Here is a 14,667-nt window from a genome sequence, read left to right as displayed (position 1 = left end):
TTGGAATTCACAAGATATGATGACCAGTTGGCAGCAGGCTCGTTCATGCTCGCAGTTTGCCAAAAATGACTAATTCCACTTTTTTTATATATAATTGCACTCAGAGTAACTCTAGGTCGATGTATCGTGTTGATAACCAGTTTTTAGAGACTGCTTAACACCTTTTAGCAAAATGATACCTGGGATTTGTTGAACTTGCTTTGTGGTACAGGCCCCTGGTCTCTCAAGACTCATGAAATAAGTGTAAGATTAAAAGCCAATGTGTTTTTCTAGATTCATTTTCATAGTTTATCTTTGTTTGTGTGTGTTTCTCCTTGAAGAATGAACCGCCCTCACTCTGCTCTGTCTTATCTCCTCTTGTCACTAAGCTGATCTCTCATCTGTTTCACAATCGTTTCATTTTCAGTCAAGCTGAAGAATTCTGTTTCAAGATCATTGAAATTTGATTGTATCTGTAATGTCAGTTTATTGTTTTAACCAGAGCAGGATGTAATAAGACATGAGAACAGTAAGTTAGCATCAGATTCTGCTCACGCTCACAGCTTGTTGTTTTGTTTTTTTTGTACTGTTTTCAGTCAATGCATCACATCTTCTCTGTTATTGACCATATCCCAGCATTCCTCTTTTTAGTTCACTAAACATCTAAAAAGCTCCTTGTATTCAGACTTGTATCATTGTTACTAGCAGACAGACTTTGGTGCTTGTGCATGTGCATATCTGATCCTCTGCTGTTGGCATTTGATGCCTCACTGGCTGTTTCTGTAAATAAGAACGTAGTTTAGCTGTTTTATCTGGATTAATGAGGGTTAACGTGGAAAAGTGCAACAAAGACGCTGAAAAGTGATTTGAAAACACCAGTATACTAACCTACAATGTAAATAATATCTTACTAAACTTCATGTTCCTCCTGATGTGACGGACTGATACATCTGGGGCATTAATCCTCTCAGCCTTTTGAGCTTTACTGTTGTTCTCTGCAAACTTAAACCATGTATACTACTATTATGATCTTCATGTAACTATTCCATGTTCATTTACACATGTAAGCCATTTAAAAAGGCTCTGAAACTGTAAACTTATCCATTACTGTGACCACAGACGTCAATTTGCCAAGGTAGTCCCTCTCATATACAATGCTCATATTTATTGTTTTTGTATTACACACACACATACACGCACACACATACACAGGGAGGCCTCTGCATGCAGGTTTGGACTGAAACAGCATTCCCTTGAAGAAGTCAAGTTAAATGTGAAAAACTTTACATTTTTTATGCTTCTGTGTTGAAAGTATATCCTTCACATCACAGTCATCCTGTTACCAACTGTATATGTTACTATATTAAAGGGCCTCATTTGTACCTCTTGTGTTGTGGTTGTTTGTTCTAAATGGGGATGATCCATATGGCTATGCAGCAGTTAATTTTACATTGTTGAACCATTTTTACTGCATTTCATTGTATCACTACTGAAAAAATTACCCTGAAGGAAAGTTAGTTTTCCAACAATGACTGACACTTTGCCAAGCAGCCTGTGAAGGTGCTGCAGACACACCCAATCGAAAAGTCCCAAATAACACCCTTCTCTTCCCAAGTGCTGAGTAATGAAAGTTGTGTGTATACACACAAACTGCTGTTTGAGGTGGACTTTGGTGTGATTACAGAAGCTAAACGGATTCGATGTAATTGAAAATGTGAATCTTTTGCAGCATTTTTTGCACAATACCTTCAATTCTATGTGCTGCAGACAGATTGTTTTTATTACACAAAGTAAACATATATCATATGTTCCCCTGTTACCAGAATTTTCAGTTGAATATTTCCCCATCATATTTTGTTTAATGCTCTTGAACATGTATACAAGGATCATATGGTCTGAAATATACTTTGTAGTATAATGGAACATCTCTTCTGTGTTAATTCTTCTTGGATGCAGGGAAGCCAGGTAATATGAAAATCTACTCCTAAATTTAAAAAACTGCAGGACATTTTTGCCTTAACAAAGATGAAGAAAAATACAAAATGTAAACGAGAGAGGGAAAGAGAGACAGAGAGGACAATGTGAAGCTAAAATCCCAAGTCGGACCCAGACTGTGGTGGCTGCAATGAGGACTCAGCCTTTGTACATATGGAGCATGAAATCAGGTTGCCAGGGTTACCAACAATCCAATCTGACTAGCTAACTTTGTAGAAAACAAAACAAGTAAAGTCTAAAACCAGGGAGTTTTTTGAAGGAAACTGTGCAGAAGGGTTTCACATTGTCTGTGGTTCCCAGCCTTTTTGCCTTTCTCCTTTTCAAGTGATATAAGTGCAATGTTATTTGATCACATAAAAGACTGCAACTTTGTGGAGATAGACACATTTTTTAACTTTTTTTCTCGAATTTTCCATGGCTTTTTAATCCACATTGGAAAATATATATCAGCTAGCAGTGCCTAGTTTAAGTGTATAACTGTTAAATGCATTTGAAATCAAAATCCAGGGTTGTTTTTTGTCCACATTATCAATGTCGGACCTTAAGGACCTGCATTTTGTTGATCCCAAACTACAACCCCATAGTATGACTTGTTTTGAAGGATGAAACTTGTTCCAACAAAACAGACCACTAATGAGAGTTATAACATCAAGTCAAAACAAGTGCTGTGGAGGGCATTCAAACATAATATTCCCACTGAATGCATCAGTGTGGTGCAGAGTGTGCAGAGCCTGTAACCCATAAAACACAGTGAGCGCTTTGGAGGTCAGAATTGAACTGGAAAAATTCAGGTTCCATGTTTCAACCTGGAAATCAACACTTTTTCTTAGATTTAAATACTCTTGATTTGTGGTCAGTCTTAAAAACAAGCTAAACAATGTTTATATTTAAGAGCTTTGGACCAAGCCAAGGAAAAATAACACAACAGCATCAACAGTGACAAAGTAGCTTTGTTATCATTGTGTGTTACACTGCATAAGTAACACTCAGGTTCAGTTTCCAGAAAGGAAGCGATTATTTTGTGCCAATGTAATAACACTCAGCAGGTATTCTTAGTGTGTAACCTGTAATGTGTTTCTTCGTGTGTGTGTGTGTGTGTGTGTGTGTGTGTGTGTGTGTGTGTGTGTGTGTGTGTGTGTGTGTGTGTGTGTGTGTGTGTGTGTGTGTGTGTGTGTGTGTGTGTGTGTTTCTTGGCAGCCGATGATGCAGTGATGGCGAGCAGCAGAGGAAAAGAGAAATGTGAGAACGGCCTGTGAACTCTCTTTTGGCCCATGCAGTCATTTCCTCTGCGACTGAGGGTAAACACTCTTACTTTTCAGAGAGGAAGTGACTCAACTTTCACTCACTCTTCAGCCTTTCCTTTGTCTCTTCCCTTCTTTACCCCACTCCTTTGTCATCCCAAACCCTGTCTGGCCCCTGTGATCCTGACAGTGGTGGTGTGTTTTTTTTTTTTCATTACATTTTTTTTTTTACCTGTGTTTCATTAACTTTCAAACTTTTTCCTGGCATGGGAGTCAGAGTTTGTCATATAGCCGAAGTGACATGAGGCACAAGTATGCTGATTTTTGGATCACAATGTGATCACAATGATGCATGGGTCTTTAAATTGGTTCCTTTTGACTTATGGCCTAAAATTAATATTTAACTGAATACTGACCTTCAGTTTATTACTTAACATTGATATAATGGACATTAATTACTTTAGATGTATTACCTATACCAATCTTGATATTGGGTATCGGTGTATGGGTACACCTCAAAGCTAGATGGGTATTGGTGGGAAGGGGCCAATCCAGGAAACCAGCTGTAAGCCTTTTTTTTTTTTTTTTTTTACCGGTGCTCTTTGCTATTTGATTTGACATTTTACTTTTGATGCTCTTTATTTGTCTTTTTACTGCGTCATCAATCTGCAGGATTTAAAAGTTTACAATTTAATTTAACTTGTTCACATTCTGAAACATTGTTTTTCTGGTAAACGTTTAAATATTTCATAGTTTAAATAAATATTAACTTCAGTAATTCCATAAACTCATTTTTTTGTCTTTACTCAAAAACATTACCAGTCTTTCCCCACAGTAGAGCATGCAGGCTATTATTTAACACTGGTATCAGATCGGTATCGGTCTATACCCAAAGCCCAGGTATCGGTATCGGAACCAGAAAAGTTGGATCCCTAGTGCAGGGTTTAATCATAGAGCATGTAAGCAGAGCCTCTTGAATGCCCTGATGCACAGTGTCTTTTTTGTTGTTGTTGTTGTTGTTTTGAAAGGAGAGGTTAGAGTAAGAGAAGAGCAAGGGGTCAAGAAGTCATTTAGTCTTTTGCTTTAGCATCATCAGGCTACTGAAATACGCTCTGTTTCCAACAAAACCAACAGCTGGCGGGAGTTTTTATTTATTGGGTGGAAAAAGACTCAGAGACCTTTTGTAACTTTGAAAGCTGCCTGCTTGTTCAGATATCACCCATGAGAGAGAAGGCAGTGGGTGAAGGAAAGGTGCTGATTCTTAATTTACCATCCTCCTAATCTCCATAGAATGTGGATCCTTCTGTAGTAAAATCCAACAACTATTGTTACTCCTAAAGTTGAGCAACAGCTTTAAGTGGGAGCTCAGGCAATTCCAGATTTTGCCTCCTCAGAGGGGGTTTTGGCATCACTGGCACACTTAAGGGTGCTCCAAAAGTTTAAAAACCTAACAAAACAAAACAGTGCTATATAAGCTACGAGAAAACCTCCTGTGTGCTAGAGCCCACCATGTGCACCCAGTTCTCTTTTATTTCTTCAGCCCCTGCTCCTCAGAGCCCACCACCAAAATGTTACTCAACCAAGTATGTTAAGACTTTGAATGTCACTTGGTGCATCAATATCTGTGGGCTTCAGTAACAGCAGGAAGAAGATCTGGTTTTGTAACTTTTTAAAGCTTTAAAGTTGCAGTGTGAAGAGATGAGATTATTTAGCAATATCAAGAAGTACGATTTTAGTCCTAAATGCTCCCTCAGTTGCACCCATTTCTGTCACTGAATTGATGGTGGCCTGGGGAAAAAAAAACTGTTAGTCTTTACCATCAGTAACGTCCATTAACACAGACGAAGGAGACCTGCTGCTATGTAGATATAAAAGGCTCATTCTTGGGTAATAAAAACAAAATGTTCTTGTACTGAAGTGATCATACAGTCATTTAAATATGATGACAAATAATTCATTCTCTTTCCAGTATCTTAGTTTATTATTTTGTATAACAGCATACTATAACCCATCGAATGGTATGGTATTACATCAAAGCTTAGCGTATTAGACTGTACTATAAAATATTGTATTACACACTGTTGTATCACACCATTCCCTATTAGATCCCATCATTCCATGCCACATAGTGCTGTGTCAAAATGTAAGCAGTTGTATCGTATCAGCCAGTATCCTTTGTATTGTACGTGGGAGGAGAATGGGGTTGGTTGTCAGACTTACAATCATTTTCTCTGGCCCCCAGGGGGCGCTGTCTCTCAAATTGTGGTATGGAAATTGATGGAATTGAGAAGCTCACTTCTCTTGAGTAAGACAGATGAACTTGAAGTTAGAGGACTTTTTTGTGTTTTTCATGTCAAAACGTATAGATTTAACTCCTCAGTATTTTCTTTCTAGGCTTTTACCCAAGGGGTTTTTGACAAATCATTTGTTACCCTTACATAGTGTGAAGAGAAAGCTTTAGTTTAGATTGTTGTTAGCTAGCTAACCAGTTATTGCATGGTAGTTAGCCTTGATTCCAGTTGCAGTAAAAGTTAGCTACCTATTTGTTACAATGAGTTGGAAAATGAGATGGATACACATTTAAAGTTTACACCCTAAGCTTCAATTTGATGCAGGAATTACTGTTGAAAGATGTTTTGATTATGAGTAATTCACGCTAGAGTAAAAACTGTTATAACCAACCCTGTTCTCCCCTTTATCATATCTTGTCATATCAAGTAGGTCAAGGTGCGTTATGGTTTCAAAAGTTTGTTCATAGTTAAAGGAAAGTGTATCTTTAAAAAAAAGTATTTAATTTAAAAAAAGCTATACACACAAACTGTGTATTGGTTTGGTAGTGATAGATAATATGACTCAAACATCAGATCAGCTAAAAAAAAAAAAAAAAAAAAAAAAAGGATCAAACTGTTATGATGGCCAAAAACCAAATTTGGTCAATACCTTTGCTTATTCATTTTCTCTGTGAGTATGAGACTAAGTGTTGAATCAGACAAATAATGACCTGTCCACCTAGCTGTATCTTTCCAGCATGAGTCACTCTTCATCCCATTTTGACCTCAGTCTGACCCTGATGACCCAAATGACAGATGAGTGTTCAGTAGCTTGGTCACACTCATATGCATTGAAAACTCGAAAAAGAGAAAATAAAAACCACCAAAGAGTAAACAGGGGGGATGATTTATGTTTGAGTGTATTTTTTTTATTCTTAGAGTGACACACACAGCTGTGCAGATTTGCAGAGTGGGGTCTATGCGGGGGTAGCAGAGGAGAGCAGCTCAGAGGAGGAGGGGGTGTGAGGAGAAATAACCAACAAGGAAACCACTTTCAGCTTTGCTCCTGCACCGCCTGGCTGGCTCTCAGCCAGGTTTCTCCAGAGAGAGGGTTGGCTCACCCCTGCTCCTCTCCTCCCTTCTTTCTCTCCCAAACCCACATACGCACCAACTCTCCAACTCTCCGACGCGTCAGGCGAGGAGAAGAAGAAGTAGAAGAAGAAGGAGAAGAAAGAAGAGCGACGAAAAGGCGAGGATAACTTTTTCAACAACAGCAAGGAGGACAAGGAGGAACTTCTAAAGATGTCAAACGTGTCGGTTTTGCAGACGGATCACTTGGGAGCGCGAGGGAAGTGATTTTTTTTTCCTTTAGGAGAAAACAGGAGGGAGGACGCGCGTTTTTTTCCACCGTATGAAACGTCAGAAATCAGCCTGTGTGAACGAAGCAGGCGCCTTAGAGCTGGAGCTTGTGATTTAATGTCCCTGGGTCTGTGTGGAGGGCAGTGAAGGATGCCAGGATGCCCTCTCTGATCCCCCATCTGCTTGTCATCTGGCTGAGCGTCCACAGGCTGGCGTGGTGCACGGAGCGCTCCTCCACACGGGAGCGCTTCAAGGTGGTCATCGCTCCTCTCATCTGCAAGCGGAGCTGCCAGAATGGCCACTGTCAGGATACCTGCGAGCAGGGCAACAACACCACGCTGATCGCAGAAAACGGCCAGGGGGCCGACACGCTGATAGGACAGGGCTTCAGAGTCGGTGAGTGACGCTGCGTGGCTCAAACAGAGCTGTTTGGTTTCAGGGGTGTTCTGAGGCCGCTGTGATGAACTAATAGTGCTGATCTGACCTCTGCTTTATTGTTTTTCCTCTGTGGGGAGGACAGGGGGCTGTTTGTTTGCTCATAAATGAAGTTTTATGGTAAATATCGCAGTAAAAAGTAACATACCAAATTAATACAACTCTATTAACTCAGTTTGAATGGAAACTTAGCTGTTTATTACATTGCACTGTATGGAAATATCCATTAAACAGTATTGCTGTTGTAACTCTTGGGGGAACACAACTTTATTTGTTTATTTCCACAAGAAAACTCTACAAAATCTTTGATATTAGATTGAATAATATACAGTTTCTTACCAGAGGTGGAAAATATTTCAGATTTACTATTTAAGGAGTAAAACTGGCAAATGCATGCAGCATTTACATACCTTGAGTAAGAATAAAACAAGAAAGGGAAAATGTACTTCCAATTAAAGTACAACTATATAAAATGTATTTAATTTTACACTAAAGCAAACAAGATCTTGTAACCTTACTATCAAACCTGCTGGCTCACCTCCTGCTGTCAGATTAGCTGGTTAAGCTGGGTGAAAAAGTAACTTTATGACCACTGTTTTGTCAGTAATGAGGTAGAGTTTGTGTACTCATTCACAATGACACTTGAGCTCAGTTTCTGTGTGATAAGTAATATTTCTTTCCATCACTGTATGTAATTATCATAAGCCAACAATAACCACCACAAACACAAAACATGGATATCTGATTCATGATTTATTCAAACCTGTCGTTCTGTAAGAGCAGCTATAATTTTTATGACCTACACCAGTTTGATCACAGCTTAGTGCGCCCGCCCTCATTTTATATCATTACGATTTACATCAGGTGGGTTCAAACTCTGCTCTGCAAATAAATAGGTGGCTTCAAGTGTGAGCTGAGCTGGGTTTACCCTCCACTGCTTCAGAGGAAAATTTTCCAATGTTACACTTTAATCACTGCGGCATGCTTCATTACATAGCATATAAATGTACTCTTAAGATCCATGCTTTCCCCCTCCTTGACTCCTGTGTCTGGCTGGCATGAGTGGAGCCTTTCTGCTGTATCAGATCAGCTGTGGTGAGACGTGGAGCCTCCAAGTCTACGTCAGACCCTTGCCTGGAACTGGATCTCACTGGTTCTATTAGCCTTGAACCCACCTAATGCAGAGAATAAGATATTGAAAGGCGAAATTACAAAAAAGATGAATTGCCTGGGGTGCTAAGTCGTGATAAAATGAGTAGAAAACTTTGAAAGAAGTGCCAACTTTCCAGCGGGTGATGTGGGTTTGAGGGTAATGGTGATGCAGTAACAAAAGTCATTTCTTGAACACCACTGGCTTGGAATTTCTTTACTCCCTTTAACTCAAAGTTTCTAACATCAATGGTGTAAACATCTTCTTATTATGTAACTCAATATTACACTCCAGATAACAGCTGGGCTTTTGAGTCAGCATGATGTGATGCAACAATTTTTAGTGGTCATCATATCTGTGCCAGAACTTTCTCTCTTCGAAGTGTTCCTCAAGACTCATGTCTCCCCCTAAATGTTTTAATCCTGTTTCAAACTTCAGCTGTTTTTGATTGTACGGGTTTGGACAAAAGTTTCTCTGATAGCCTCACAGTTACTGGTTGAAATGTCCAGACTTGAAAGTAGCATTGGATGGTACTTCTGTTGTTGTGGTGAAGAAACAAACGATAATTGTATTTGTTGGCAACTGTACTCAACTGATCCCGAGTTACTCTTGATGTGACTGTTTTCTGTCTGCTAGAGAACCTCTTACCTTTATAAAAGCTGAGCTAATGTTGTGGCAGCACAGCTCTAGTCCCCTCCTAACACTTTGTTATTGAAACCCCTGATTTTAACTAAAACAGGCCATTGTTTAACCCATTATTAACACACTTACCTTTGTTATTGATATATTAGAAGTTTGTTATATCCACTTAGAAATTGCACAAATTCATCATTAAAGGTTTTATAGAAAGACACTGATGGCTAACATTTTGCTAGCTTTTGGAAATGTAGGAATCTTTAAGTCTGGTACTGATAATGTCATGGTTTTAATGGCATCTGTGCCTCCACTGATTTACCTAAGTGGATTCTTTTTCAGCACTTTAAAATGTGAGTTACTGGTGGCATCTTGCAAAAAAACATTTTGTTAAATTTCAGAGAGTTTCACTGGATTTTGCACAATTTTAGGGCCATACTGATGAATCTCTGATTCTTCTACTGGAGTCAGGACAACTCTAGTTAGTCAAAGCAGAGAATCAAGAGTATCATTTTATTGTGTTTAAGCATTAATCTGTTGCTATTAGCAAGACTTGATGATAAACCATCTGTTGGTTCCAGAGTTATGAAGTTTCTTCCTTCATACTAAGTTCTGCAGAGCAGATAAGTTGCATTTGATCACATGTGCACCGTCTCCAGCTGTTCCCCCCATTTTGCCCATGTGTGAGTGAGCAAGCTGGACTCAATCAAATCAAGTGGTTCCTCACTTGTAATGCTGGGGCAGAATTTGTCCTCCTTGTCACATTGCAGTGATATAGTCAGACTGCTGGCTCAGTCATTAGGACCTCCGATTCTTCTTCTCCTGAGTCGCGTCACTTTTTGGAGCTTCTGTGCCAAATAATTCAAGAGAGACATCTTAAATTCCTGGAATACCTCATGCTGCTTCACATTTGGTCTGGATTGAGAAACGGCTCCACACTCACCTGTCTCCTGAATTTCAGATATCAGAAAAAAAAGTCCTTGCTGAGTGCGTGAGTTTTTTGAACAGGGTGAATCAAAGGCTCGGCTCAGAGGAGACGTGTCTTGTTCAGTGCGAGGGCAGGAATGTAGAGAGGACAAGTGGAAATTTCTCTCTCCCGTGTTAAAACAGCCATGGCTATAGCAGCAACAATATGAAGACTTTTTTCGTATTTGAGCTTTTGTGACGTCGGCACTGAGGCCCTAAACCTGACCGAACCTTTCCTTAAAAGAAACTAGTTCCTGCCCTTGTTTAGAAATACCTTTTAGTACGTGTGCTTCAAGGATTTTCACAAGCTGTTCAGACTTTGGCTGGGCTTTGGTGGACAGACAGACTGAGAGCCAAGGAACAGTCAGGCTTTGATGGTGATCAAGATCTGGGATATCTGCCAGTATTGCCTTTATGGACTTAACTTTGAAATTAATAGACAGTCACTTTTCTATTCACCCTTGCTGCAAAGGATGACGAGATGAAGTCACCTGAGGAAAACGAGTGAAGAGTGGCCATAACTGTGACATGCATCTTCTCTGAAACATGCATATAGTCTAAATGGTTCGGGAATTTTCAAAGGGGCAGAAACAAATAAAAGCTGGATGATTTTCTGGGGTCAAACAGCTGGAGAACAAAATAGAAAACATGTTGTTCTTGGCAAAGGTTTTTAGCAAGTTGCTAAGAAACACTTTTGTGTCCAAATGCCCTAAAAAAAAACTAGAAAAGCTCTCAGAGAGCGCAGACCTCTACCAAGCATTTTGTGATTGTGGCTCAAAACTTTAGTCCTACTTTAATGTTTTACTTCCTTCCAGCAGACTGTCTGCTACAATCTGGTGTTAGTTGCAAGTTTGGATGATAATTTGTTACCTGACAGTGTTGAAAATTATGATGACCCAGTACATATTTCATATTCCGGATCTTAGCATCCAGAATATTGGCAGGATCTGGATCATACTTTTACATCTGTCAGAAATTATGGTGACCTTGTCTTGTATTGTTTTGCAAAGCAATCCGACCATTTATTGTGGAGTTATATACACATATGGTGAAAATGGCCCTATCCCACAATGATAAAGAATCATTTTAAAAAATCCTGGATCCAGATGGTGATCAGGATCACTTCCAAAATTTAATCATTTCTTCCTTATCCCATTTTGAACATTTCCTGAAAATTTCATCAAGATCTGTTCGTTAGTTTTTGAGAAAAGATCAGGGCTAAATTGCAATTTGATCCTCAGTTCTATTATCAATACAGATTTTCACAACCGTGTATACCAGATTGGATGTCTGGTCTTTATTTCTCCATTAAAATGAACTTAACATCCTGTGTCTCAGAGCACTGTCTCACAAAAAGACTGATTATGTATATTACCAGTTATGGTGAGGATGGTAGCAGTTAGACTTCACTAAATAGACAGTGGGAAACTTACAACATAACTGTTCAGGTCTTAGTGATCATTATTTAAATCATGCAATACATCAGTAAAGTAAATAACCATTCAGTGTACTGAATGCTTACTGCGTGTCTGCACAGCAATCCCTGTAACTAATGCAATGTGTGCCAGAAATGCTCTGACCATATGCTTCCAGGAAATCCATGTGTAATTAATATATTTATGTAGTTCACTGTACACTTCCTAAGCATGGAAACTTGAAAGACTTCCAGGCAAGTTGTTGGCAGGAAAAGAAAAGTTGACATTTACGGCCTCATATCTTTTCCTTTGCATAATGATGTGAGTCACTGTCAGGCTCTGCAGGGGCATTGTTAACGTTTATATTTGAATAAAGAATGAGTACTTTTACAGACGTGTCTCAAAAATCTCCACAAGTTGTATAAACCTTGAATGAACCTTTGTAAGCTCTACCCTCTCGAGCTTGAATTTGTCAACTGACTGATGGAGACTTTTATTTTTTGCAATTAACTCCATATGTTTGGCAGAAAAAATATCCAACAAGCCAACTTTTTCTTTTTTTTGTATTCTGCACTTAAGAAGTTGGCGTAAATTATAGGATGGAGAGAATAGAAGGAGGTTACGAGTTGTTTTCCTCCGGTGGACAGGCTTTTTTGGGTGCTTACTCTTTTTATGCCCTTAAGCTTTATTTTTAGAGAAAAGATTTAGAAAAGCATTACATAAACGTCCATTTCAGTGCACATGCCTCCCAACTAACACGTGATTCTCGAACAAAACTTAAACCATTTTTTTCTCGCCATTGCTTGCATGAAGGCATTTCATTTATCAGTCTCACTGACAGTGACTGCTGGGCCTTCTGACTCTTCTCTCTCTTCTGGATCTCAGTAGCATCTCACCTTCATAAGAGTCAACCAGACTGGTCTAGATTCACAACTCCGTCTGGAGTATAAAAAGCACAGGGTGGTGTTATCATAGATCAATCTCCCCCTAAAAAGGGCATCATGAGAAGTGGATCGGGCTATTTCAGGATTTCCCATGTGGTTCTGTATTTAGAGCAAAGTGACAGTAGTAGGTCTGTGGTTTGTTTTGGTTTTCCCTTGGCATGGGTCAGAGGTCCATGGGAGTCTGAGAACTGAAGACAAGTCGGTCAAGTACAGTCGGCAGAGCTGGTTCTGCTTTCTCTCTATTCAGTAGGTGAGTTTATTTTACCTTTCAGAGCCCTCCACTCTTCCCTACACACTTTTTTTTCCTTTTTTGCCAAGTTTTGGAGAAGGCGGTCTAACACGGGTGACCAGAAACCTGCAGCACTCCGGATTTCTGCCACAAGTTGGACTGAGCTCAGTGGCGAAGCTGGCTCCCACGCTCATATCCTCTGAAAAACAAACACAAACATAACAGGGAGGCTCATGCACATTCATCTACTGCTTAATAAATGAAAGGGATCCCTAAATCTGGTGAAATGTGTTTTCTCTGTCAACATAAGACGACAATTTCCCCCTGATGAGGCTGTTTTAATATTTATGGATGCACATTCTGTCACCTCTCACTGTCTATTTATGCATGTTGGAAAAATAAGACATGGGTTATTTGTGGTCAGCCCTTCTTATTAACCTTTTATCACAGATTCACAAGCATCACACAGTCACTTGATTGACATTTCAGAGATCCTAATGTAAAAATAGAAAGGAAGTTCAAAGTAGGTGGGTAGATCTAGAGCAGTGTTTATTAGTAAAACCTTTAAAATGTCTCCTTCTCTCTAAATCAAACACCCCAAAGATTGAAGATGACTTAATTAACACTTGTGAAAGGGGTTAATCCACGGTCCACTCTCACTATGTTCACTTCTATCAGGACAGACTGTGAGGACAAATCCTCATGATCTGAGCAGAGGTTTCCCATTATAGCCTGACGGCTCTTGTCATCACTTGTTGCATGAATATAAAAAGTCTCCTTGACATCTTGTGAGAGGAATCACGCCAAGTTAAGCTTCAAAAGAAAAACAAAGCTGCAATCAGGTGTTTTTATTTGATACTTCAGGAGGGAACAGCATGTATACTTGTGTGTGTGTGCCTGAGTGTGTTTGGTGCTCCGGAGCAGTGTACTGCACCCAGCTCAAACAAACAACCTTCTTTGCCATCTTTAACACTCTCCTCCCATTTGCTTAGCGAGGGGGAGAAACGGAGCAGTTATTTAAAGCTGCGCAGAGGAATGCGAGTACTAGGGAACTGCACCCACGCCGTGCAGGACCCTGTAGCTGCAGTGATTAGCCAGGGTAAACAGAATAACACAGCCTCTGCCAGTGCAGGGACTGTGCTCCCCTCAGACATTACCTGCCATGTGCTGCGCTGCTGAGTGCTGAGTATCACCACAGGGCAGGTATCTGACATAATCTCAGCAGAGCACTGTCAGCACTACCTGCCTGCACTCCAGTCCCTATAGGCCAGGCTTTTAGACAGTCATTATATGACATCATGCAGAGCTTTGCCAAGATTCTGTCTGACTCTTTGGCTCCTTTTCCACAAACATCTTAGCCAGAGGGGGAGTGACAGAGCAAAGCTGGATCCGGGCCAGTTTAAGAGCTATGGAGATCTCACAGCATATTTGTACGACATGTGAAATTCACGTGCTGCAAGGCCAAGTCTAATTTAGCTTTTTGTGTTCCCTTCTGAAGATCCACACCGGTCTTCTCGGGAGGAGTCTGCTCAACAACACGGTACAGATTCTGTTGTTTCAGTCCAACTGTGAGAGGTAATGAGTGCCTTTGGTGACAGCGGTCCACTCTGGCAAAGGGCAGCACTATTGTTTGGATAGCTGAGGCTGAGGCTGAGGCTGAGTCCGAGGCGACTCAGAGTTTCAGGGGGTTGACAGAGCGCTGGGACTTCAGTAAGGGGGAGGAAGAATGTGTACGCAGGTTTGTGTTTGCAAAAGGCAGTGATTATGTCATTTACTCCACACGTCTGGCTCAGCTGCAGGAGTCTGACCCACTTCATATGTGGCTCCTTCGCGCTTCGGCTGGCCTGTGGTCATGCAGTGCCAGTCCTTGGTAGGTGTATGTGGGGTTGTGGTTTCCTGCTTCTGGGGCTGATGGTAAAGCGAAGCACGTCAAATGATGGCAGCGATTCCTATTTTTTCCTAAAAGGTTACTCCATCCGTCTACCATTTATGGGTCCCAGCGTCGTGAAGTCATGATTCACTAAGTAAAAACGGCTCCGGATGCGGCACAC

The 14,667-nt window shown here is 40.3% G+C and overlaps 1 protein-coding gene across 2 annotated transcripts in view; it reads left to right on the top strand.

Moving 5' to 3' along the window:
- The first annotated feature begins 6,636 nt into the window (after nucleotides 1-6,636).
- ltbp3 (latent transforming growth factor beta binding protein 3) overlaps nucleotides 6,637-14,667 on the top strand; it is a 39,432-nt gene continuing 31,401 nt past the window's right edge. For both annotated transcript variants that reach the window (XM_074671649.1, XM_074671648.1), the window contains exon 1: nucleotides 6,637-7,240. In XM_074671649.1, the coding sequence (XP_074527750.1) occupies nucleotides 7,003-7,240 (238 nt within the window). In that variant the 5' untranslated portion in view covers nucleotides 6,637-7,002. The remainder of the gene's footprint in view (nucleotides 7,241-14,667) is intronic.

Source organism: Halichoeres trimaculatus, unplaced genomic scaffold (assembly GCF_033239565.1).
Source record: "Halichoeres trimaculatus isolate MK-OKI-2021-1 unplaced genomic scaffold, fHalTri1.1 fHalTri1_scaffold_6, whole genome shotgun sequence".
Lineage (NCBI taxonomy): Eukaryota > Metazoa > Chordata > Actinopteri > Labriformes > Labridae > Halichoeres > Halichoeres trimaculatus.
This window is presented reverse-complemented; position numbering and strand designations above follow the sequence as displayed.